The sequence below is a fragment of the Ambystoma mexicanum genome, chromosome 5p, assembly GCF_040938575.1.
Source record: "Ambystoma mexicanum isolate Mex_15411 chromosome 5p, UKY_AmexF1_1, whole genome shotgun sequence".
In the NCBI taxonomy this organism is placed as follows: Eukaryota; Metazoa; Chordata; class Amphibia; order Caudata; family Ambystomatidae; genus Ambystoma; species Ambystoma mexicanum.
Genome location: NC_090930.1, coordinates 925,457,956 through 925,482,346, shown reverse-complemented (window position 1 = coordinate 925,482,346; position 24,391 = coordinate 925,457,956). Strand labels below are relative to the sequence as shown.

At 45.6% G+C, this 24,391-nt stretch overlaps 1 protein-coding gene across 4 annotated transcripts in view; it reads right to left on the bottom strand.

Moving 5' to 3' along the window:
• The window catches only part of SACM1L (SAC1 like phosphatidylinositide phosphatase), a 1,165,903-nt gene that overhangs the window by 253,356 nt on the left and 888,156 nt on the right, over positions 1-24,391 (bottom strand). For all 4 annotated transcript variants that reach the window (XM_069613352.1, XM_069613355.1, XM_069613353.1 and 1 more), the window contains exons 15-17: positions 21,739-21,808; positions 21,574-21,646; positions 20,089-20,182 (exon numbers count right to left, since the gene is read on the bottom strand). In XM_069613352.1, the coding sequence (XP_069469453.1) occupies positions 20,089-20,182; positions 21,574-21,646; positions 21,739-21,808 (237 nt within the window). The remainder of the gene's footprint in view (positions 1-20,088; positions 20,183-21,573; positions 21,647-21,738; positions 21,809-24,391) is intronic.

Here is a 24,391-nt window from a genome sequence, read left to right as displayed (position 1 = left end):
GCCTTGAAACACTTTTGTATAGGCGCGTTATAAATGCCCCATCATATCAAGGACAAGAAGACACTGTGCATGACATCAGGTATCATTCCGATACCGCATCAGGTGTATGAAAGACATTATGGACTGACAACCGTAATCTGGTCAGGCCAAGTCAGGCACTTGACTTTAATCACATACATCTGATACCCATTAGCTCTCCCCACACGGATAAAAGGCGTAACAGAGACGCACTCTAAGCAAGGTGGAACACGAGAAGGAGCAGATCTTTCGGGTTGAAGGCGAACCCATTGGAGCCGAATGACCGATCGACCAATGAGAGAAATAGGTTGGGAAACCCTGGAGATCCCTGCAGGAGGTTGTTGTCTCCGAAGAGCCATGAAAGATACACAGAGAACATCAAATCCCAGACAAGAAGACTGCATTGTGTTTCAAGGAGGCCAGCAACCCTCCTGGGTGACCGACAGGAGGCGAGGCCAAGGCTGTGGCATTAACCTCGACTTGTGAATTAAAGACACAAATGAAAGGAATGCACATAGCCGGTGAGTTCGAGAACCACATGAAAGGCCTGTGTGTGTTAAGGAAAGATTGAAGTTGCAACCGTATATCTCACGATTGAAGGGTGCGTGCGTGCTAATGAGACGCGAAGGAAGGCAGACCTGTGGTGACCTTTAAATTACTGATAACTGTGAAGCCAGTGATACAGAGTAGCGGAGTGGTCCGGCGACAGGAAATAGCCCACTCGAATGTCTCCGGGAAAATTGATATCTTGAAAAGCAGCAAAGTGAAAAAACTACTTTAAGAGAAAGATGTCTATGAACATTTGTGCTTATGATATTGAACTGCCAAGACCAAGAGACACTGGGGCAAATAACACAAGTGTAAGCTGAAGAGAAAGTCAAAGTAGCCCTGCCGAGGTCTATAGTAAAATCCTTGCACATTAAAAAGTCTTTGGCATCTGTGAAAGGTCCGAGGCCGACCGAGGGAGACCTGCATGATCTTTTGTTGAACTGTGAAAGAACTTTTGAAAGATGGAATAAGCGATTTTAACGTGGACGGTCAAGCAGGCCTCGATCCATGTTCTGAACTGCCTTTTTTTTTTGAGAACTTGTGCCAGAGTAGGTCATCCTGTTTACAGGAGCCGCCTTACTCTGTGCAGTCCAACGTGGGAAGGAGAACTTATTCCACCACATTGATTCTTTATGTTATAACACAGTCTTTCCTTTGCATACATATTCCCCTTTATACACTTTTTGTATAAGAGATAGGGCAGGGTTAGGTTTTGTTAGTATAGGCCATCTTGATTTGACAGACTCATTGGGATTGTATTTTCTTTATTATTTGATGGTAGAGACGACTCCCATCTTAGCTATAGGGCAGAGTGGGTGTTTCTCCAAACCCCAAAGAGATAATAGGTTTTGAAACTTGTAACTCTTGTGTCAGTGTTATATTTGTGATACCAGACCTCCCTTACAGCTGTAAAGAAAATCTTACAGGTGCAAAGTGATGTCATAAGGAGATGATGCACAGAAACGATACAAGGATACTCAAGGAATGAAGATGTAACTGAAGAAACAAGTAAACACATACGAGTGAGAAGAAACCATGTATACAAAGATAAGTAACCAAATAATTAGTAACTGTATATATCCAGAAGTGCAAGGTAGATGAGCCACATAGGAACTTGCTCCAGTAAAAAAAAAATAACACAGGTAAAGCAACCATGCTGGAAAGATGGATGTCGGCTCTGAATAAAAGTAAGCAAGAAACCTGAAGGAGAAAGACCAGGGTTGCAGAACAGACGGACACACTAAATGGAAATGGAAGGCCGAGATGGACAGAATCAGGTCCTCTTCACACGTGGTCCAAGACCAGAAAACAAGGCCTATTCATAAGCCCCAGATGAAGTATACCTTAACTTCCCTTAAAATTCCAGGGAAGAGAACATTCAGCAAGGTTAAGTACAAAGAAGCAGCCTTGGCTAAAGGGTTGGCTGATCAGGGATGGTAGACTAATTGGGAAAGTGGGCAGTAGTCCAACGTCATCCTCTGCACCTGGGTTTTGATTTTCTTATGTGCTGCTAACGAGCTGAATGTCCAAGGTTGGTAGAGAATGACAACCAATCATGAAGGTCTATGCAATGGTGAGCATACATTGTTGCAGGGGCCAATCTACTGTTATGCTGCTATAATCTGCATTATAGAGATTTTTCAAGGTATGCCTGCCAAATGAGGGGCAGCCAATCATGTCACTAACACCTACATGAACTAGAAGTAGGTATGTTCCCCTAACCATTCCTTCCGTCCGATAGGTTTTATTATTTGCCATGTAGGACGACGTCATAGCTGACGGACATTGAGGTATAAAGTTGTTGTGTAACTGAAATATGATTGAGAGTTTGTGGACTACGATTTGTTGTTCGCTAGGTTTCCCTACTTTATTGAGCTGATAATTAAGTAGTACTTTGCCATATTCTTTGTGTCCGTCTGGTCATTTGGGTCGGAGATCATTTATTTATTTTTAATGTTTGTATTAGCATTTATAAACAGGTAGCCATAAGCCGTTAGTTGGCGAACGCGGGGCATATTGCAATATTCTTGGCCTTGAGAACAAAACAGAAAAAAAACAGACAGTGGCTGTCTTCTGTAAAGCGGTATCTTGGCTGTTCGTGAGTTCATGGGGTGGGAGGGGGGGTAAATGTAGTGTTTTCCTCAGGTTGCCCAGGGGGATTCCTTTCCGGGGCACAGTTCTAAGGTCAGCCCATGTACATCTTTCCTGGATCTAAGGTGTATTGTTGGCCAGTTCAGGGGGGAATATCGTCTGCTGGCAGGAACATCTCTCTAATTAGTGCCTTCCAAGACTCAAATCGAACGTTTATGTCTGCTCCAGTTCCAGTGGCACCAGCGCCCCAAGCTACAGTTTCTGCTGTTGACCATCTTTCCAGTTCCTTGAACCATTTATCGTACTAGGGGCCCCGAGCTGATATCCATGCATTGCAATCTCTCTTTTCGCTAGTATGCAAGTCATGTCCATTAGTTTAACAATGTGTTTGCGCTTGCTCAGTCTGGGGTATGTGCCCAAGAGGCACTCCTTTGGGGACCATTTATATCTGGTGATCCTGCGGCAGTCGGATTCTATTCTTGCCCAGAACCTCTGCACCATGCAGCATCCCCAGAACATGTGCATGAGGTCTGCACCATCATTGTTGCATCAGGGGTATGCCGACCTTACCTTTGTGTTGATACCTGCTACTCTCTTGGGGGTCATGTATGTCCTGTACAGTACATCTCTTGGGGGTCATGTATGTCCTGTACAGTACATTTAGTTGTATTAGCTTGAATCTGGCGTTTCTGGACACCGCCTTAGGGTATGCAAGCGCTCTTTTCCATTCCCCCTCTGTAATTGTGATTGCCAAGTCCTTTTCCCATTTCTCCATCAGGGTATCACTACAGGGATTGGGTCTGACTGCCAGCTGGCTATACAGCCTAGAGACGGGTCTCCAACCATCGCCCAGACCATACATCTCCATTAGCAGGCAGTTCGTCTCCGGCTCTTCCGGCAAGCTGTCCCATTTCCCTCTGGCTATGTGCCTGATCCGCTGATACCATAGTAACTGACTTCTCGAGAGCCCCTCCTGTGTTTGCATTGATTCAAATTTCCTTAAAGACTAAATATGCCCCTCCCCCTCCAAGTGTATAGGCCTGCCCTCTCCCAGTGTCTTATTATAGTGAGGTCTGCTGGGGCCCTGCAGGTGTCTGCTAACATCGGAATGTCTTGCGAGTACGGGTGTTGCAGGTGCAGTTTCGATTTGGCCCTATTCCATACCTGTCTACCCACCTTAACTATCATTGAGGTGTGCATTGAGACGACTTTGGGGCACCATATTGTCTTTTAGGTGTACCGGGGCGATTAGTCTCTATAGGAGATTAGTTTTGGCAGTAGTGTCATCTGACAACCACTTGGCTACATGACTGAGCTGTGCCGCCAGGTAATACCTCTCTAGGTCTGGGAGTTGTATTCCCCCTACTTTGTACGGTAGCTTGAGGACGTCTAGTGACAGCTTGTGGTGAGCCGAACCCCATAGGAACTGTTTTAGTAGTACTTCCAGTTTCCTGAAGAATGGTGGTTTTATGTAGTAGCATATATTCTGGAAGTAGTATAGGAATCTTGGCAGAACGATCATCTTGACGATGGACGCCCTGCCCATCATCGATAGGGGGAGAGTAAACCAGAATTTCATAAAGTTGCGTAGTCCCTGAATTACAGCCACTGTGTTACGCTTGTGGGTGAGCTCCGGGGTGTGCTTAATAGTGACCCCCCGGTACTTTAACTCTTCGGTTTGCCACCCAATACCCACATTCGGTAATTCTGGTGTGCCTGTCTCTCAATTTCGCCAGCGGGAATGCGCAGGACTTCTGCCTGCTGAACTTTATCCCTGAAAATTTTGCATAGTTATCTAGTACTTCCATAATTATTGGAGCATTTGTACGAGGGTCTCTTAGGTATAGGAGAATGTCATTGGCGTAAAGTGATATGTTATACTGTCCCCCAACTCGTATCCTTGCATCAAAGAATTGCTTCCTTAGGTATATTGCAAGTGGATCCAGGCCCTTTATGAACAACATAGGCGGCAGCGGGCATCCCTGCCTGGTGCCCCTCATTATTGCCCAAGCCTTTGATACCGTTTTACCAGTCTTCACTCTAGATGTTGGAGCATTGTATAGCACTCTGATCCATTTGTCAAAGCCCTCCCTGAATCCAAATTCACGTAGGACTTCTATCAGCCATTCCCAATAGATGGAGTTGAATGCTTTAATAGCGTCTAACGACAGCATTGCCATGGGGACCCCGCTTCCTTGTGTTTGTGCCATTACGTGTTGGCGGCGTAGATTGGCTGTGGTGCTGCGACCTGGAACAAAGCCATTCTGGTGCTCGTGTACCAAGCACCCCACCACTCTGGTCAGTCGTTTGGCCAGTATGGTGGTCAATATTTTACTGTCGTAATTCTGCATCGCCAAAGGGTGATATGAGTCACAGAGTTACGCTCACCTGGCTCCCACAGAGGCGTCGATCTGGACTGGACTGCTGCGGCCTCCACCAATGTGACGCGTAGGGCCGAGGTGACGGACTGGACTGGCCCACCTAGCTTTGTTTGCTTGGCCCGTAGGAATATTCTTCTGCAAATGGAGAAAGGAAATTAAGCACCCGTGGAGTTCAGCGCAAATCCCCCCCACCCTGCTGTTCTCCCCACTGATCACCGAGGATGTCCCCTCTTATAGTCTCACCTGATTCGAAAAGATGAGCTCTCCATCCTGCATTGAGCGCAGGGGCGCATAGATAACCAGTTGCTTCACTGGCTCGAAGGAATTGGTGAGTTCCTGGATAATATTGACTCCGATATTCCCGGCAAGACGCAGTAAGTATGTACTTCGTAAGAGTTCAAATGCCTGACTTTCACTCTTGTCCGATTCCTTACAGGTTGCAGCTTGACCCTACTGAAGAGTTCCTCGTGGCAACCGGTAATGTTCTGGTAAGGATTAGTATTATCCAACACAGATTGAAAAAATAATGTCCATATGTAACCTGTTGCTTTCTCCCTTATTCAGGCGCTGAGAGAAAGTATGAAGTCTCAGGAAATAATGCCTCCGGTGGTAAAATCAGGTAAGTCTTTTGTGGTGAGGAGGGTTCCCCTTGTTAGTCCCTTGTTTCACCTTGCTGTCCTTTTGTTTCCCCTTAGGGGCCGGGGTTCGGCTAGGATGCAGTGGAAGCTGCGCCGACCTGTGAAGACTAATAGTAACCCCGGTGGTAAAATCAGTTAAGTCTATGGGGGGTATTCCTCTGTGTATTCCCTTGGCTCACCTTGCTGTTCTTGTCTTCTCATTAGGTGCCGGAGTGCGGCAGGAACATGCAGGAGGATGCGGTGAAATGTGAAGATGCGACGAAGGCCGGTGAGTTCAGCACGGCGCTGCAGCAGGCGAGGCGACGCGCATAAAATAACTTCTTTCTTCCAGCTTGAAGGCGAGATGTATCGGGAATTCAGGTAAGGATCAAAGGTATTGCTCTTGTTCTAACCTTTTCTCCTTCTTTCTCCCTTTTTTCTAGGAGCTCCAAACTCGAGGCGGGCGTGGTAGAAGACTGGATGCAGACTTGCAGGCACAGTGAGCGTTACGCTGCTGGATGCAGAATAACGCAAAGCGTGTGCTGCTCTTTGGGCATTGGTTTAAATAGCCTCCAAAGTAGTCCCAGGTAAGTATTCCTCCCCAGCCCCACCCGAGTAAAAAAATAGTCCCTAGGTAAAATAGTCCCTTCCAAGCCTCGTTTGGCTTGGAGCTCTTGCAGCATGGTCTGCATCAGGTAAGTTTGTAGCATGGTCTGCATCAGGTAAGTTTTAATCTATGAGCCTGGTGCCTATGGTGCCAGGACTGACTCGCCATAGGCGCCAGGAGTGCACCCAGATAGCCCCTAGCGGGGGTTGTTTGGCTTGCTTGGGGTAACTTGATGCCTGCTTCCGGGGTTGCTGGACTTGGTCTGGGTCCCCGGGGGTAGGCATCATGACACAGTCTGTGGGTGGTTTGTTTGGTTTTAATATCGGTACCATTAATGTTTCATTCATGGTTCTTGGTAGAGTCCCTGTCTTGTACGCCTCTTTGAAAACTTTGTGTAATATTGGGGTCAGTGTGGCCTCGTACGTTTTATAGAACTCTGGTGGAATTCCGTCGCTTCCCGGGGGTTTGGATGTGGGCAGAGATCTCATTGCCTCTGTCACGTCTTCAGTGGTGATCTCCTCTAGTGTTTGCCTTTGGGTTGTAGTTAGCTTGGGGAGTCCCATCTCTTCAAGCGTGTTGCGTATGTCTGCTACTGGCACCTTGGTGTCGCGGGCATACAATTTGGAGTAGAAGGTAGCAAAGGTGTCGTCGATTGACTGTTGGGTCCTATGTATCTTTCCTTCACCATCTTTAAGCTCATTGGGTAGGTGCCTAAGGTGTTCCTTTCTGCATAACCATGACAATAGTCTGCTCAGTTTATCTGCTTCCTTGTGAGCGCTCGCTGTGTATGTCGCACAATCAAATTTGGATAGTCTCACCCAGGCCTCCTGACAATTGCTTCTAGCCTCAATTAATTTGGCTTCAACCCCCCTATTGTTTCAAGTGTTGGTTTCAAGCTCTTTTATTTCCTCTTCCCGGGCTCCTAGTTCCCTGCTTAATGTTTTCCGCATACCTCCTGGGCTCGCAATTGTCTCCCCTCATGTCACCACCTTTAGTGTTTCCCCAGAGTGTGCCCCAATGTTCCACACTGCCCAGGTTGATTCGCACAAATTCCTCAAGTTTATCACCCAGTTCGGTTCTGAATGCCTGGTCTGTGAGTGCCCCTGTGGGCATCCTCCACATCGGTATAGGGGGTCTAGGGCCTTTGATCGCCCATTGTAGGAGTAAAGGTGAATGGTCTGATATGGACCTGCCCAGGTATTGGGCTGAGTCTATTTGAGGGGGCAGATCTTTATAAAGAAGTAGTCGATTCTAGTGTATAGGTTGTGGGGGGAGGAGTAATACAAGTAGCATCTGTCTGTGGGGTGTAGGTTCCGCCAGACGTCGACCAGGCCCAAATAGTCTAGTGTTGTGTTAAGCGTCCGGGGGATTGTGTTCAATTGATGTTGTGGTGGTACTGACCTGTCTAGGACCATGTCAATTGTACTGTTAAAATCCCCTACCCATATGAGAAGGCTGTCTCGATGGAGTGCTATTTTAGTACACAGGGTTTTGAGGTGCGCAGGTATACCTTGGTTAGGGAAGTAGGAGTTCACTATGCAGATTTTGGTTTGCTCGATAACTCCCCAGATCAAGGAGTATCTGCCTTCTTTGTCTAACTCTGTGCCCATCAATTGGAAGAGCACCTAGGGACACACCCACGTGAACACCCCTCTGGCATAGAGTAGGAGGCACTGTATCCCTGCCCCCTCCATCCCCCCCATCTATCTTTCAATTTGGCCGTGGACTCCGCCGTGAGGTGCGTTTCTTGAAGCAATGCTATCAAGACCTTCTTCCTCTGCAAGAAGAACTTGATCCTATTCCTTCTGAGGTACATGCCCATACCCCTTACGTTCCACGACATTATTCTAAGTTGCTTCGGCATGATAATTTGTAACTTCGCCTCCAGTCCACCTCCCGTTCACAACCCCCTGTGCCCAATTGTGCGGGAGTGTAGCACCCAAAGGAATTTTGTGATCTTCCCCAGTTGTCTTACCTTGATGATTATCAGCCCCCACTTTACCCTGTTTGATTAGGATAGAGACAGCCCAACATTTAAAACAGTAAACAAACTAAACGTGTGCACAGCAGCTGCATTGCTGCTACAGCGCTCAGGCGCCCTTGCTCTGTCCATTCCCTTTTCGGGTTTCGAGCGCAAGTGTTTCTGTGTTAGCAACAGGCCAACACTAATCGCTCCGTGGGTTAGGCCTGTGAGCCCAGTTGGAGAGCCCTACCATGGGCCCCAGCTGTTCAAGTATGTATTGGCGTTCCTGTTGACTTCACTATCAGTATGCCGCGCATTCATTAGTGTTTGAGCAGAATCTTTAGCGCCGCCCATCCATCTTCCGGTCTACAGTAGGTTCGGTCAGCTAGTCTTTTCTGCCCCATCCGCTAAGTTGTTGTGCTCCATCCACATGGTGGCTGCTGCAGGTGACTAACACTACTGCTCGACCCTCATGTATCACCTTCAGTCTAGGTGGGTAGAGTAACATATACTTCAAGTTCAGTTGCCTGAGTCGTGCCTTAATCGGTTCAAATGAGTTTCTTGCCCTTTGCACTGATTGCGTATAGTCAGGGTAGATAGTTATTTTGGAGTTGTCTCGCTCGATCACTCCCCCTTCCCTGGAGTGCCTGAGGATGATCTCCCCGTCTTGGAAATTTAGTATTTTCGCAATCATTGGGCGTGCGTATGAGCCCGGTGGAGGTCGTTTCTGAAGGGATTGATGGGCCCTTTCCACAGCAAAGCCCGGTGACAGCTTACCTGCACCAATTTCTTGTAATAGTAGGCTCTCCACGTACCCAGCCGGGTTGGGACCCTCCATACTTTCAGGCACCCCCAGTATCCTGACGTTGTTGCGTCTGGCCCGCCCCTCCGCGTCCTCGGATTTTGCTTCCAGCATAGTTATTCTTTTTTCCAGCTCTGCAACTCCGAGTTTCAGGTCTGAGATGTCCCCAACCGTTTCTTGCATCACATTCTCAGCTTTGTTGACCCTTTCCGCTAGGTTGCTAGCATCCTGGCGCATGTCAGACTTAACTTCTATTTTTAGATCAATAAAGGATCTAAGCGCAGCTATCGCTTCTAGCACTTGTCCATCCCTTTTGCCCTCATCTAGTTCACCCCGGCGACTGCTTCAGTTGTTCCATCTTGTTGTGAGGTAAGGGGTTTGGCTGCAGAAAACAAGTCCATTATAGTCGGTTTTGATTTGTGTTTGGGGGGTGGTGACATCTTCGATTTGGGCATCGTGTGTTGTGTGAGGCAGTTGTTGGAGGGGAGTATGGGGTGTCATTTCTTGAAGCTTTGGGGGATCCCGTGGTGTGCCAGGAGTCACTTCCCACGTGCCAGTCAGTGTTCATTACCGCGCTGCCTTGAGTGGCGTGGGCAGGGTCACCCAGTTAGCTCTTATTGTTGTGTCAAACACTATGGCAGCCAGGTGGTGGTGAGCTGTATTGGTCAATAGCTTTTCAATGTGTTTGGTGGCACCAGGTTTGCGTTGCCACTTACTGGGGCTGTAGCTATAGTGCAGGTCGAGTTCCTTAGGGTGCCGCGCGTAGTGTTCTCACCGGTATAGTATGTGGTACCAGCCTGTGTGTAGCAACATCACCTCAGTTCGCCCCCTGCATGAACTACTCAAGGTGGGCACTGGTTGCGATGCGCTTTGAAGGGTTTTCCAGGCCCCCTTGGATGTGGTGCGTTCAGATGCTGGGCTTTTCTGTCCAGCTGGCGCTGTGACCAGTAATGTACCGTACTGACTAGTTTTAGCCAACGACACCTGCCCAGTTCAGCTATCAGGCTTTGCTTCGCAGTGGGTTCATCCTATGAGCATTGACCAGGCTTCCTGATATGTTCTCGGGCGGCTCGAATCAGTTTATTATTGTGAGTAATATTTGGGGCGGCCTCGCAGCTGCCACTGCTCTGGCGTGGTGTCAGTAGCCCCGCGCTTTTGCTGCGGCTTCTGCACTGCGCACCAGTCTATGTTCTCTTAGCTGTAGCCACCAGCGTTTGCAACTTCCCCTACAGTTTTATGGCTCACCTAAGGGTACTGCGCTGCTGCTCCTGGCTATCTGCAACCTACTTGTTGCTCCCTCGATGGGTCCGTCTCGTGGTGATGCCTGCGCCAGCCGCGCCTCAGGTTTCGTGGTCGGCTCCCGTTGCAGGCCTCAAAAACGCCCCTCAGTGTGTCGTCGCAGTCGCCTTGGCTTCCACCGGTCTCACTGGGCTCCACATAGCAGCCCGGTCTCGCAGCAGCCCACTGGGGTACACTTACACAGCTGCGTCTCAGCCCACTGCTCACTGTGACCGCCGGCGTGCTATTTACTGCCCGCTCAGTCTTACTCGCCCAATGCAGTATGATCAAGTCTGCAGCTGCCACAGTCACTCATGGTTTCGCCCCGATGCAGAAGTGACTCCTTCCTCTTTCCTCTTCTCTCGATGTCTTCCACTCTGCCAGTCACGCAACCGGGTTGCGCTCCAGTCGTGGGCGCTGCAGTGTATCGTCTGCTTCCAGATCCTTCTTCCACTATTTCTGGATAGCCTGGGGAGTGGGGGGGAGGGGAGAGAAACTCAATGTGTCCGATTAAGCTTCCCCAGCTCCGGTTTAGTTTGGGTTTGCTGTGGTGGATGTCGGAACCGCTGTGTCTTGCGTTGAGAGTGCTTTTTTGGCTTCAGTATGTCACTCGAATGCTCATATGGGATCTAATTGCAGGATTACGGCTGGAGCACGGTACCAGCGCTCCCTCACTCCATGAGCACCAGGCCACGCCCCCTGGGTCTGAGATCATTTATTATGGTAATCCCATCACGCGCTTCAGAACGTTCAAAGGTGCTACTGCACACAACAGTGACAAAATTGAATTGAAGACTATTTCTCACAAAAAATAGGAAAAAAGTTAATATTTCGAGGAGTGAAACACGAGGACTCAACATGGAAATGTGCAGTAAAAATCTGAAGATGGCCACCAGGAATGGAGCTTTGGAGGAGTGTCATTGGTTGGGGAAGTATGAACGAAAGTGATAGGAATAGGCTATAGAAGCGACAAGCAGGTAAAGCAAAACTGTTTAAATATTACTGAGGATTCCCAGCCTGACGCCTGGGAATATTCATGAGCATGTGAATCCATGTAAGATCCCATTTGATTTCTACTCATTTACATAACGTTGTGGAGGCAGTGATTGCTTTGCTAACTTTGATATATGTAGTGATTGAAAATGTTTAAAATGCGATACTGATGAAGAAATGTGTTAAGGGCTATTTGCACATTTTAGATTTTTATATGCAATTTTAGAATTCTTTTTAAATCACCCTTGTTATGATGATTGAGCTTAGAATTACACCTTCACTATATTAAATTGCTTTGGGGGCTGTGATATTTAATAAGGTTGAACACTAAATTCCGATTACTATAACGGAAGAAATGTTTCTGTCGGAGTGCAGGACTTCCAATACCCATCAGTGTTTGAGGCGCACACCTTGGGGATGTCTGTTTATGCCTGTTTGCAGCTAGTAAGCGGCGGCTGGCGCTGTCCGGTTGAAAGGGCTTCTGGTTTTTTGATAGCCAGGTGAGAGCTTATCTACTGCCGACCGTGGTTCTGGGCGGGTTCCCCTTTATTTAATATAATGGCTAGCATCAGATAAGACGTGTCTTTTCTTTATGATTTAAGAGCTAAAGGAGAGCCTGCTTCGTATGTTAAACAAAATGTGCGGTTTGGGGATAGTAAATAGTCTCAGCATAAAGGCAAGAGACATAGCGATTTCCCCATATATCTCACTTAAAGCTGCCATAGTAAATGCTAGGTCGGCGGTATGGTGACTTTTTTTTATCACTGAGACTTTCTTTAACGTAGCGTCTCGGGCAGTGTTTCATCTTTTAATTTCTGAGGGGTAACTAATACAATTTATCAATGGTACTATCAAGAGTAGAGAAAGGATAGCCGTGAATTATATGTCCGGTTTACACATTTCTCATTTTGATCTGTTAAAATGGGACGAGCTGCCACAGGTGGGCCAGTTGATTATATGGATCACACCCACAGCCTTGTTCAAAATATTGTTGGGCTTTAGACCCTCCAGGTCCAGCTGAGCCCTTTTTGGAAAATGTAGAGTTGTTTCCATCAATAGGAAATAAATATGACAAATAAGTTTGCTTAGGCAACTTGAATATATGGGTTGGATGAACGAACACACGAACACACACACACACACACACACACACACACACACACACACACCATTGTTGAGATACCTGTGTCATGGTTGGATCATTTTGTAAAGATGTTTTAGTTTAATCATCCTTGGAAGGAGGAACCACTCTAGTACAAAAGTAACAGTATTGTCCCGTAAACCTAAAGGTCTGGCAGGAAGGCCCAGAGCTAAAGAGCGCAATGGGTTCTTTAGATCCATCATTAACTTGTGATGAGTGGACCAGCCATTTTGGATATAATATGCTCTAAATATGCTCCTTTGATAACAAGGAAAATAGTGGAGAAAAAAATAAAATAAATCAATGCCTTGGTTCTCTCTCTCAGCCTAGCTCTACAAAGAAAAACTGTAGAGTAATGGAAAGGAAATGGAGGAAGCATGGAACTCATGATCAAGCAATACAAGCTAAATCAGCTCTGAAGGGATACAAGGTGGCTATTGTTAAAGCCAAGTCTGAGTTTTCACACAAAAACATTGAAGCAGCCAACAATCGCCCCAGAGAACTTTTCTCAGCCATCGCCAATTTCTGTCATCCGAGTAGTACCTCTTCCTCTATGAAACCCTCACAAGAGCAAGCAAATGCATTTATTTTGTTCTTTATCAACAAACTTCAATGAATCCAGGAGAAGATTCCTCAGAACATGCAATCGGACCTAGATGACCTATCCTCCCTCCACAGACGGTAGGAATAGAAGCTGATAATCTGAAATGCGCTAAGCTTTTCTTTGATTTTAAAACAGCATCAGTGAATACCATTTTGTCGTCGCTGCAGACCTTCAAACTACTAACGATTAGTTATTTATGATTACAGCTTGCACAGCGCAACTATTTGCAGCAGAGATTTTCCCATTTATGAGACAATGGTTCACTTTCACAAGGAATGGTCCCATTGAAACTGAAGAATTCAATCAAAACATTATTGAGAAGAATCTAACCTACATTCAAATGAGCTACAAAACAACCATCCGGTGGCTGGCCGATCATAGGCAGCCGAAATCCTGGAAAAAGTTGTCACAGTCCAGTTACACGATCACGCAGAGAAGAACAAGTTACTTACACCTGGTAACTTTCTTTCGACTGGATGTTCCTCCCACGGATTCCTCATATTTTCATATATTCATATTGAGCTTTAGCTGCTTTGGAATCATTTTTCCAGCAGGGAGTGCTGCGTGTCGGTCGACTCAATGTCCCTCGAGGGCCTCCGTCTCGATGTCAACATCATCACTGGTACAAATAGCGCGTGCAGCCACCGTTGGTTTCAGTTTCGTTTTGATGTGTTCTTTCAATTTTTTCTTCTGGGTGTACCTTGCATCAGACAGTGTTTTGCCCTGAAATAAAATAAAATGTCAAAACAAGGAAATTCTACTGCAGGATCGGTTGGGAGGGGCGATGAGGAATTGGTGGGAGGAACATTGAGTCGAAAGAATGTTACCTGGGGTAAGTAAATTGTTCTTTGAATGGATTGTGTCCTCCCACGTATTCATCTTTTGAAAGACTCCCAAAGCAGTGTCGGTTTTGGAGGAGGGAGTAAGAATTTAGGAGTTCCTTAAAAGGTTGTATGAACAGAATGTAACACTGCCTTCCCAAATCCTCCTTTCCGGCCTGAGGAAGAGTCCAGACAATAATGCTTTGTAAAAGTATGAACGGAGTACCATGTGGCCGCCGAACAAATCTCTTGAATAGGGACTCCTCTCTGTAAAGCAGAGTATGTATCCATGCCCCTAGTCGAATGAGCCTTTAGATCCTCAGGGGGATCTTTTCCAGCTAGCCTATAATGTTCAGAAATTCCTACAAATATCCACCTAGACAGGGTTTGTTTTCTCACTGTCATCCCCAACCTATGGACTGTATAACCAACATAAAAGTTGATCATCCTGTCTCAACTTTGACATCCTTGAAATATAAAAGCTGAGTGCATGCCTTGGGTCAAACCTGTGCAATCTCTCCTCCTCCTTTCCAGGATGAGGAGTTGGATGAAAAGAAGGTAGTACAATTTTCTGAGTTAAATAAAAAATCAGATACAATCTTTGGCAAAAATTTAGGTTTAACCTTAAGGGCAACTCTATGTATAAGGAGGCTTGCAAGGCGAGGCTTGAAGCTTGCACACCCTATGGGCTGATGTTAGAGCAACTAAAAGGATGATTTTGAAAGTTAATAACCTTAAAGGACAAGAAAGCAAAATCTACATTACATCATCCTGGATGTCCCAGTCCTTATATCTCAACCACTCAGAAACCATAAATGAAGGTTGAGTGTCTTGATCTCTGGATAGAGAACCTGACCTTCCTCTCACCTGAGAAGATCCTCTCTTTGCGGAAGACATATTGGAGGGCAAATGGACATATCCAGAAGGTCCGGGTACCACATCCTCCTGGCCTAATCCGGAGCAATTAGGATCATGGATTTCCAGAACTTTCTCAACCTCCTGTTTACTTTAGGAATGACAGGGACTGGAGGAAAAGCATACAGGATCGGAAACTCCCAGTCAACTACGTAAGCGTCCCCTCTTAGGGGAAATTCCATGGAGCAGTACAGCTCGCACTTCCGGTTGGAACTGGTCATGAACAGATCCACTCAAGGGGTTCCCCAAAGGGTGAAGGTCTCTTGAAGGACTTCCTGAACTACTTCCCATTAGTGGGAGACTGTGCTCTGCCTGGTCATGGCCTCCAGCCGCATTTTTCTCCTCTCAGGCTAGGTTAACTGCTGATGGGGAGATTCCCTCTTGAATTATTGCCCAGAACAAGGGCTGCATTGCTTCTTTGCACAGTGGAAGTGACCCTACACCACCTCTCTTTTGAGGTAGTACATGGCCCCTGTGTTGACCGTCATTATCAGGACATTCTTGCCCCGTAAAGAGGGCAGAAAGGCCTTCAGCGATAGTCTGATTGCCCTCAGCTCCAAAACATTGATGTGTAGTTTGGACTCTGATGGAGACTAACGACCGCCGATTGTCAGATCGTTGGTGTGGGCTCCCCACCCCATGAGAGAGGCGTCCGTCACTACTGTTATTTTTGGCCATGGCTGCCAAAAAGATTCTCTTCAGAATATTGTCCTTGCAAGCCCCACAAAGAAGATACTGTGCAATTCTTGACATCCTGCCTGAGAATTGGCACCATTGATTCCTGAGAGCCCATTAGAGGAATCTCATTGTCAGATGAGCCTCTGGCACCAGAAAAATGCAGGATGCCATAAAGCAACCTCAAAAAGTCAAAGGCCGGAAGACGCTGGACACTCTGGAATTTGGTGACCATCTGCAGAATGTGTGGAGCCCTCACCTCGGGTGACGAGGTTCCCCCCTGACCCTCACGCATTCAGGACTGCTCCAAAGAATTGGAGCCTTTGAGATGGTATCATGTGGGACTGCTTGTAATACAGGGAGAAGCCCAGTCTGTGGAGAACGTGGCAGGTTACGCTGAGATGTTCCAGGGCATGATCGGGTGACCGAGCCTTGATCAGCTAATTGTCCAGGTAGGGGCAGATGTGAATCCCCCCCTCTCCTGAGACTCGCTGCTCCACCGCCATGAACTGGCAAACTCTAAACTGATAACGAGAACCGCCAACAGCGAACCTGAGGTACCTTCTGTGCCTGTGATGGATTGGCACATGAAAGTAAGCATCCTGAAGGTCCAATGATATCATCCAGTGCAGAAGCTGGAGAGCCTTAAGGATCTGAGAAAGGGTAACCATCTTGAACTTGTCCTTCCTGAGGAACTTGTTCAAGTCTCAAATCCAAGATGGGGCTCAATCCTCCATCCTTCTTTGGGGATTCGGAAGTAAGGGGAGTACCAACCCTTGTTCCTCTCCGCTACAGGTGCTGGTTCTATAGCACCTTTCTCCACCAGGGTCAAAATGTCCTGCACAAGGAGCGGATCAGGAATTTTGAAAGATTTGCTCCCCGAAGAGGATCCGAAGGCCTTTTTAGAAAGGGAAGGCAGAAACCCTGGGCTACTGTTTTCAATGCCCATGTCTCTTAAGTATTACCCCGCCTTTCTAGAAGATGCTGTGAGTGTGTCTCCCACCAGGGTTTTGTGGACTGAGGCCTTAAAGAGGTTTTGAGGCAGCTGATGCAGCGGCTGAGGATAAAGCATTTGTTGCCTCGGCGGTTTTAGCACCTCTTACCTGTCCACCACGGGGGAATCTTCTCTGACGTCTGTGACTCTCCAGTCCTCTTGCTCTTCCAGCTGTGGAATAAATACGAAAAGACCTGCCCCTCCAAGCTGTTCCACTGGGGCGAGTTTGCGGTTGTCCGATTGCAGCACCAATGGATTTGGCTGCATCTTTGGAGGTCTGCAGCTTCTCTAGGCTCTTGTCAGCTTTGCTGCCAAATTAAGTGTGTGCCGTCAAAGGGCATGTTAAGAAGTCTTGATTGCATATCTGAAGCAAACCCAGACTTTCTTAACCACGCAAATCTGTGCATCACTGTGGTAGCCGACACTGCTCGGCTGATACTGTCTGCAGAGTCGAGACCAGTTTGAAGGGACTCGCACATAGGTTCCTTCCCATCTTTAACAATGTAAAAAAAAAACATCTCTTTCGATCCCCTCCGGGGAATATGATCAGCCGTCATTGCAATACATTCCCATAGGGGAAACGAAAACATAGCCAGCGCACATGTGGCATTTGCTGACTTAAGGGTCATACTCCCAGCAGAGAAGACTTTCTTTGACATGGCACCATAGCATTGGTCATCCCTATGTGGGGGAATTGTCTGTTTTGAAGTAGCAGTGGCAGCCTGTACCACAAGGCTTTCTGAAGTGGGATGTTTGGAAAGAAACAGGATCACTACTAGAGGTCCTGTGCATTTACTAGACAATCTTTTATTCGTAAGGCCACATGAAAAGGTACAATAGGGTCCTCTTGAGGTCTCTTGTCAAAAATAGCAATCAGGCCGTCCTAGTCGTAAGGTGGTGCAGACCTGCCCCATCCTAAATATTCAATGGCTCTAGTCATTAGTTATCTATATGCTCCATCTGATCCATCTGCGTGTTCTGAGGGGTCTGGCCTGCCAAATTCAATCTCAGATCTGCATTGTGCAGCGTCTGAAGCACTTGCTTCAGGTGGGATAAGTGATTCTCCCAGGTGAGACTCAAAACAGCAATGTCGTTTAAATAGGCGACACTAAAGTTTTCTTGACCCGACAAAACCTGGTTAACCATCTGCTGAAAAGTGGCACAGGCATTCTTCAATCCGAAGGGCATCACAGTGAACTGATAATGTCCTTCCAGGGTTGAGAATGCTGACCTCTCTCTCGTTCCATCTGTCAATCTGACCTGCCAATACCCTGCCATGAGGTCAAAGGTCCTCATGCACTTGGCAGCTCCGAGCTGGTCAATGAGCTCAACTGCCCGAGGGATGGGCTGAGCATTTGTCTTTGTGACAGAATTGAGCCCCCTGTAGTCCACACAAAAGTGAACTTCAGTCTTCCCACCACTGGTCTTTTGTCGCACTAGCCCCTGTCCTCACCGAAATTGTCGAGTGTTGAGAAACCACACTTACCGCCTGGCGAGAAACACTGCTAATGCTGCCATCATCATTTTCCCCCTCTGGACATCCAAAATCTTAAGCTAAAGTGGACTGTAAGTATTAATAGGAATCATAGTAAACCATAGCATATCTTGCATTGCCCTATCCCAATCTCTAAACCATCCTATCTTTACCTTAAGAACCTATAATACTGTCAGAACCATTCTTGCAACCCTGTCTGCGATTCCTAGTGTTAGCGCCGATTTTCTCTTCATTTTGCTTTTACTCTAACATAAGCCATTAGTGATTTTGATTAATTTCCATAAAGAAAATGGGGTATCCACCACGTGAAGGGTTACAACTGCCGTGTAACTGGAGATTCACGGGTGGCATTCTCTTTTTCTTAGCCATTAAATCTAGGTTAAGGAAAATGAACCTGTCATTTTAAAACCGATTTTCGGTTTTACTCTGCTCCATTTCTCTAAAAACACCTCTCATTCAACCTTGCATAACTCCCTCAATTAAATAGCTAGAGATTTCATTTCAACTCTGACTTATAGATAAGACCTGTAGCTACATCCCAACAAACTGCATCCATAATCAGTATATTTCATCCGTTTTTCTTAAAAACTGTTTAGTGAATTTTAGGCGGGAATTCGCATTTCTGCAAAGTTTCACATGTGTGATTTTCAATTTAAATTATTTCCAAACTTCCATCAAGATCCAAAGTGTTTACTTTGGCTCATACTATAGCTTATGATTGTTAGCATCTTTCCCATGTTGCTCCCATAGAAATATATCTTGATTTAAGGATTTTTGCACACATTCATTGTTTCACAAAGCCATTTTCGAATCTCATTGTAAAAGTGTAAGATTTCCAAACTGTTTTTCTCTCTTGTTTGGGCTGGGAAGGTTGTATTCAAATCCTGTATACACCGTTCTTTATTCCTGAATGCCTGCTACTCCCTTACATCTGTTTAGAAATGCTTATTTGTGAGTTGAGGAATACTGTAGAGGGAAATCCTAACTTAAGTGCTATCCTTCCAAACAAGCCAAAACTGCTCTTTTCTCTGCGTTTTATATTTTGTGTTGCTAAAAGTGAATTTGACTGCCTTACATAACTACCTATCTGTTATTGTCACCACATTGGTGATTGCTGCTCCCTATTACAAAGCATATGTTTGATTTGAATTTTAAATAAATAAATAGTACCTTTACCAAACTGCCCGATTCCTGGTCCATTGTGACCTGGGGGTATTTTGAGAAGGGGTGTGATATGAGTGGTATATCACTCAGAATATTGAACCTATAGACATAATAAAATAATTATTTCATTTGTGCGCTGCATACTAGGCTGAGACCAGGGTATATTGCCTGATTGAAATCCTTAACAGTGTCAGCAGTGTGTCAACTATGGAACGCCTGTGTGGAATGTTTGTGGGCAAACTTACTTCTGTGGTCCAAGGAAATCAGTTGTTCTTCTGCCCTTGAGGTGTTGGTCCAGCTGGAGGGCTTGCTACTAACTAACTCAAAGTACTTTGCAGTCTACTTTGTGGAGAACGGCCCTTATATTCGTTTTATGTTCTGATATTTTTTAATTCTGATGTACCAAAAGCCTTTGGCCAAAGAATGGTAATAAAAGCTTTAAAACTCCTATGCAAAACTTTATTGTAAAGGATATATTTGTACACGTGTTATGAGGACATCCCCTAATTGCGTATTCATCAGACCCATTTACTGTACCTTTAAACCACCTGAAGCCTGGTTTAAAGCTGGAGATTTCTGGTGCGACTGTGGAAGATTGCCTTGCCTCAGGGACTTAAAGGAGGCAACCTGTCATGCATGTAGATGGTCTTTATTTCCAGGGCCCAAAAAATCAAAGACAAATTCCCTCTAACATGCAACACGGGGGATGGCAGCCCGCAAGGCATGCAGGAGGGATTTGTAGTGCACAAATAGGTCAGCAATTTTGTAACCATTACAGTAAGATCTGGTCCTGCCTCCAAGAGACAGGTGTAGCAAATAATCCGAGGATGAAAGGCAGCCTGAAATTCGAGGGCAGTGGCATTGTGGTCATTATCACAATTAGAGTATTACGCAACAAACATTTATACTGTGTGGTGTGTAATTGTGAATGTATAAGGCTTGCAACAAGTTCTAATCCCACAGATTTTAACTCAATATACCTGTCGAAATCCATCAGAGAAGTTGTTCTTGTAGTACCGCACTGCAGAGTTCCAGCCATCCATTAGTAGTCCCCACTGAGTTCTCTTTCCAGTTCTGGGTGTAACCAAAATACCAGAATTATCAAGTGTAAAAATCCAGCTCAATTAATTATTGGCTATTACAAGCTAAAACAACAAAGAATACTCTTTCAATATAGATTAACACAAGCGTAGGGCCTCTACATAATGAAGTGTAAAGACTTAGGCTTTATCTGATGAGCAAGCCAGCAGTCTGTTCGCTACTCTCTCCCTGCGTCCCCCATACTGCAAACACAAACTTTGCCTTCAGCCAGTTTCAGTTTTACCTCCAGCTCTTCCACGCTACTACTCATCAGCCACACTTTTCTCTGCAATTAACATAGAAAAGGGTTTTTTTTATTTATTTATTTATTTAAATTCTTAGTAATCGGCCAAAATCACCCGCAGGCCTCATGGCGCACACCAAACAAACAAGACAGGGACACTCAGAGAAAACAAAGAAGATCAGAGAGGAGGCGGCGAAATGGTCAAGGACTTTTTGCATTTCTGTTTTGCAAGAGTGCTCTCCATTATCTTCATTGTGGCCATGGATCTTTCATTTTTTAATTCTTTGTGCTCCGAGCAGAGGATGCGCTGAGAATGCAAACACTTTTTTTAAATGAAGAAATGTTGGGGTGAGGATGCAAATGGTGATAATGCCTGCATTGGCAAGCAGTATCAGCCAATAGCACCATCACAGGACCTTGATAAGGGCCACATTTCTGGAAGGCAGTTAACCCAAGCACAGTCCGCTGAGACAGGTGTCGCAGACAATCGTCTAACATTTTCTGCCACGGGAGTTCAACCAATAAATCTTACAAGTGCTATTATTTTCCAGGGAAATGTGATTTTATCCATGTTAGCAGTGGGTAAGAGGTGAATTTGACGTAACATGTGTGACCACACTATTAAAGATTCCATAACTCACACAGTATACAACTGAGCCATGCATCAAATGCATTAAGCGCACATGAATTACATTGAAGTGCAAAGTCAAGACATTACACTGTGGCCAAAAACAAATATAATTTTGCAAGTACAGTGCAGAGAAATATGGCAGTTACAAGCTCGAAGAGACAATACATTTTGGTTGTATATCATGGGTTTATGCAGTTTTTTCCCCCAAATAAAGTTCAGAAAATGAGCAGAACTCCATTAAAATGAACACTGGATTTCAGCGAGAGAAAAAAGTTAGGTGAAAAAAACAAAGGTAGCGGAGATAGGTATGGATGGAGAGGGGTGTCAAATAAGATGACGGGGCTAGGCTAATCCACCCACAAACAGGAGGGGCAATTTGGGAAAACAAAACTTGGGCAATAGGTGTGTGAAGAAAATTAATACAAGCTACATTACAAGTCAGTGTATAATACATTTTATATTTCAGCTCACTAGGTACACTTTAACATATTGGAAAGTACTAGTGCTTGCCTTGTGAAATCTGTCTTTAAGGCACCAGTTCCGGCATATTGTTTGGCACACGCATTTGCGTTATCAGCCCACGCTGTGAAGAGAGATGAGAGAGATGCAGTCGGTCAGTTAAAAAAAGGGTCATGCAGCACTCAAAGATGTGATAATTGAAAAAGCAAAAAGTACCATTTTTGTATATTTTTTCGAATTCTGCTTGTTCTTCGATTCTCTGTCCAACATGAAGAACACCTAGCCTCTAAAACAAAAAGGTAAGAAAACTATTTGTGAGATCTCAACAATCAATTAAACGTATTGCATGTTACATGATTGACAGATAAGCAAAAGGTTCCTCAACTAGGAAACCTGACCTGGATGTAGCGCTCCTGGAATAAAAATGCACAATCCCATTGCAACAGTCTTGCAAAGAATTAATGTAAATTTAATTTTAAAAAAATGAATTCCATATGTGCATGAAACAAAGATCTGGCATAAAAAGTATACCAACAAGTTAATTCAAAAACCTAGCAAAGAACATGTATACACAGCTCTACTATACGATATGAAAACTGATGGGGGAATGAAAGCATACTGGCCTAGTTCAAATTACCAAAGTATGAAGATGTTAAGACCTTTAAAATATCAGGACTAAAACACCACACTTCAGATGCCAAATTTCAAATATATGTTTGTATGCAACTTTCTCCCAATATACAAGCTACTTAAACTTGATCACACTTTTCCTAATAAAATGGCAGACATTCTAGTGACCCCAATTCCTTTAAATCCCTGTTTTATTGTTATCAGTGACTTCCATTTCTGGATGGAGCAAACCCAGCTTACAAAATCATTAATTGAAAACTTGGTCTTACATTTAAGACAATGGGACCCCCAGCCAATCAAGCCATAGACAATTTGGATGGTTTGTTCACCTCAGAAAGGATAGCATCGTGTCTCAACCCCTGCCAGACACGTTGTCACACCATAGAGTTCCTTTTCATTTAACCATGTGACTAACACTACCATTTGGATTTCTAAATCAAATCTCTGTATTAAACATGAAATTTTAGTAACTCCTGGATCTCTGGATAAAACCATTCTAAATTCACACAATCTAGGCCCACCTGCTGAAAGTTGGCAGCAGTACACAGGATCTTTAGACTACAAGCTTTTTAGTTTTAATCACTATTGGACCAATAAAACTGGCTTGAATAATAGTAAATGCAAGACAATCCAGATTAGCAGGGAGAATATTAATTATAAATCTGAAAAGCTGAATGCCAAGTGCTGCCCACTTAGTAGAGATTTAAAATTGCTTCAAGGGCGATACAAAAAATAATCTTTACAGCAAAAGAAAGTTTCTATGCGTCCTGCTTAGAGAGTCTACACAAAACACACTGAATAAACGTATTCAAATACTACATTGTGTCAGAAGCAGCTGTTTCCTGAGTTACTGGTGGAAACTAGTGCGGCTTGACACACATTACACTATTGTTGGGTCCTTTCCTCTGAACTCAAACTCTGAGTTGTTGGAGCTGCAGGCAGAAGGCTGAGCAGAGGAACCCTCTTGACCCTTTGAGCTTCAGACAGAGCCGGAGCCACAGCCGAGGTGGAGTGGCGTGTAAGTTAGACAGAAGACGGAAGCTAGTTCCTGTCTCCTCCAGTGAGATTATTACATACACTGCGCGCTGTGTCTGCTTTAGCATTGTGGATCAGCAGTTGGTGATCCGCTGAGTGCCGAAATTCACAAATGCTCCCGTGATCCTTTCTTTTTCTTCTCCCTATAAGTGACTGCCCTTGACTGCGTTTGGCTAGCTACGAGCTCGACCCCTAATTAAAAATGGAGTCAGTGTCCCAGACCTAGTCCTGCGTTTCCATGGTTGGTGGCTAGCTGTTCACGGTTACTGGGTCTCACGTTTGAGGTACGAAGATCAGCTGCCAACGATTGTTTTTTGTGAAAACAGCCTCTAGTGTCACAGTGTAATGTTCGAGCTGTGGGGACATTTGAGGGTGGCTGAAGAACACGCAGTTCACTTGGATGAAATAACTGTGGAGGCTACTGCTGCAGCTCCTGGCAATTTTCTAGACGGGGCCTTCGTGCCCTCTCCCCCAAAATGTCCAAATCCTCTACCTCTACCTTTAGAAGTTAAGGTCCAAGTCACGGCAACTACGGCATCGGCCATGAATGCCCTTCTCCCTCTCCTCAATTTCTTCATTCTCCTAGCCCTTCTGAGGGTGCTCCACTAGAGGAGTTACAGAGGGCTGCTAGAGTGAATGACCCTCCGGCCCTTGGGATGTGTTTGGAGGAAAAAGGGTGGGTAGCTTGCCCATTGTTTTGGTGGAAGCTGAGCAGAGAAGTCCCCCCACAGCTTCCTGTGGGACCTAGGTGACTCTGATCCCTAAGAATCAGCTTGAAGGTGGAATCCTCAAGTCCCAGGTATTGACTCGTCCGAAAAGCAAACCTGAGCCTGGAAATGAGAAGCTTTTAAGTCGGCCCTACAAATTTGCACAAAATCAGCTGGACCCTCCATCAAATTTGAAATCTTGCTGGCTGCAAAGGGGGCTGCTGCCGCAAACATTTGCCTCCATTTCTCGTTTTTCTTACAGAAATCCTGACTATGCCTCCAAAGGTCTTTGTGGGGTGGCTTCTACCACCCACCCTTCTAACCCTCTTGGGCCAAAATATTTGCCTAGTGTTGGGGTCCGCTTGACAGTTGGCAGTCAGTCGGGAAGAAGGTGTCCGGGGACCTTCCCAAGTCCCCAACTCTAGCCTCTTCAATGGGGGGGAAGCCCCCGGGTGAAGACGTGAGTGGGAGACCATTCACCCTTAAAAGACGAGCGG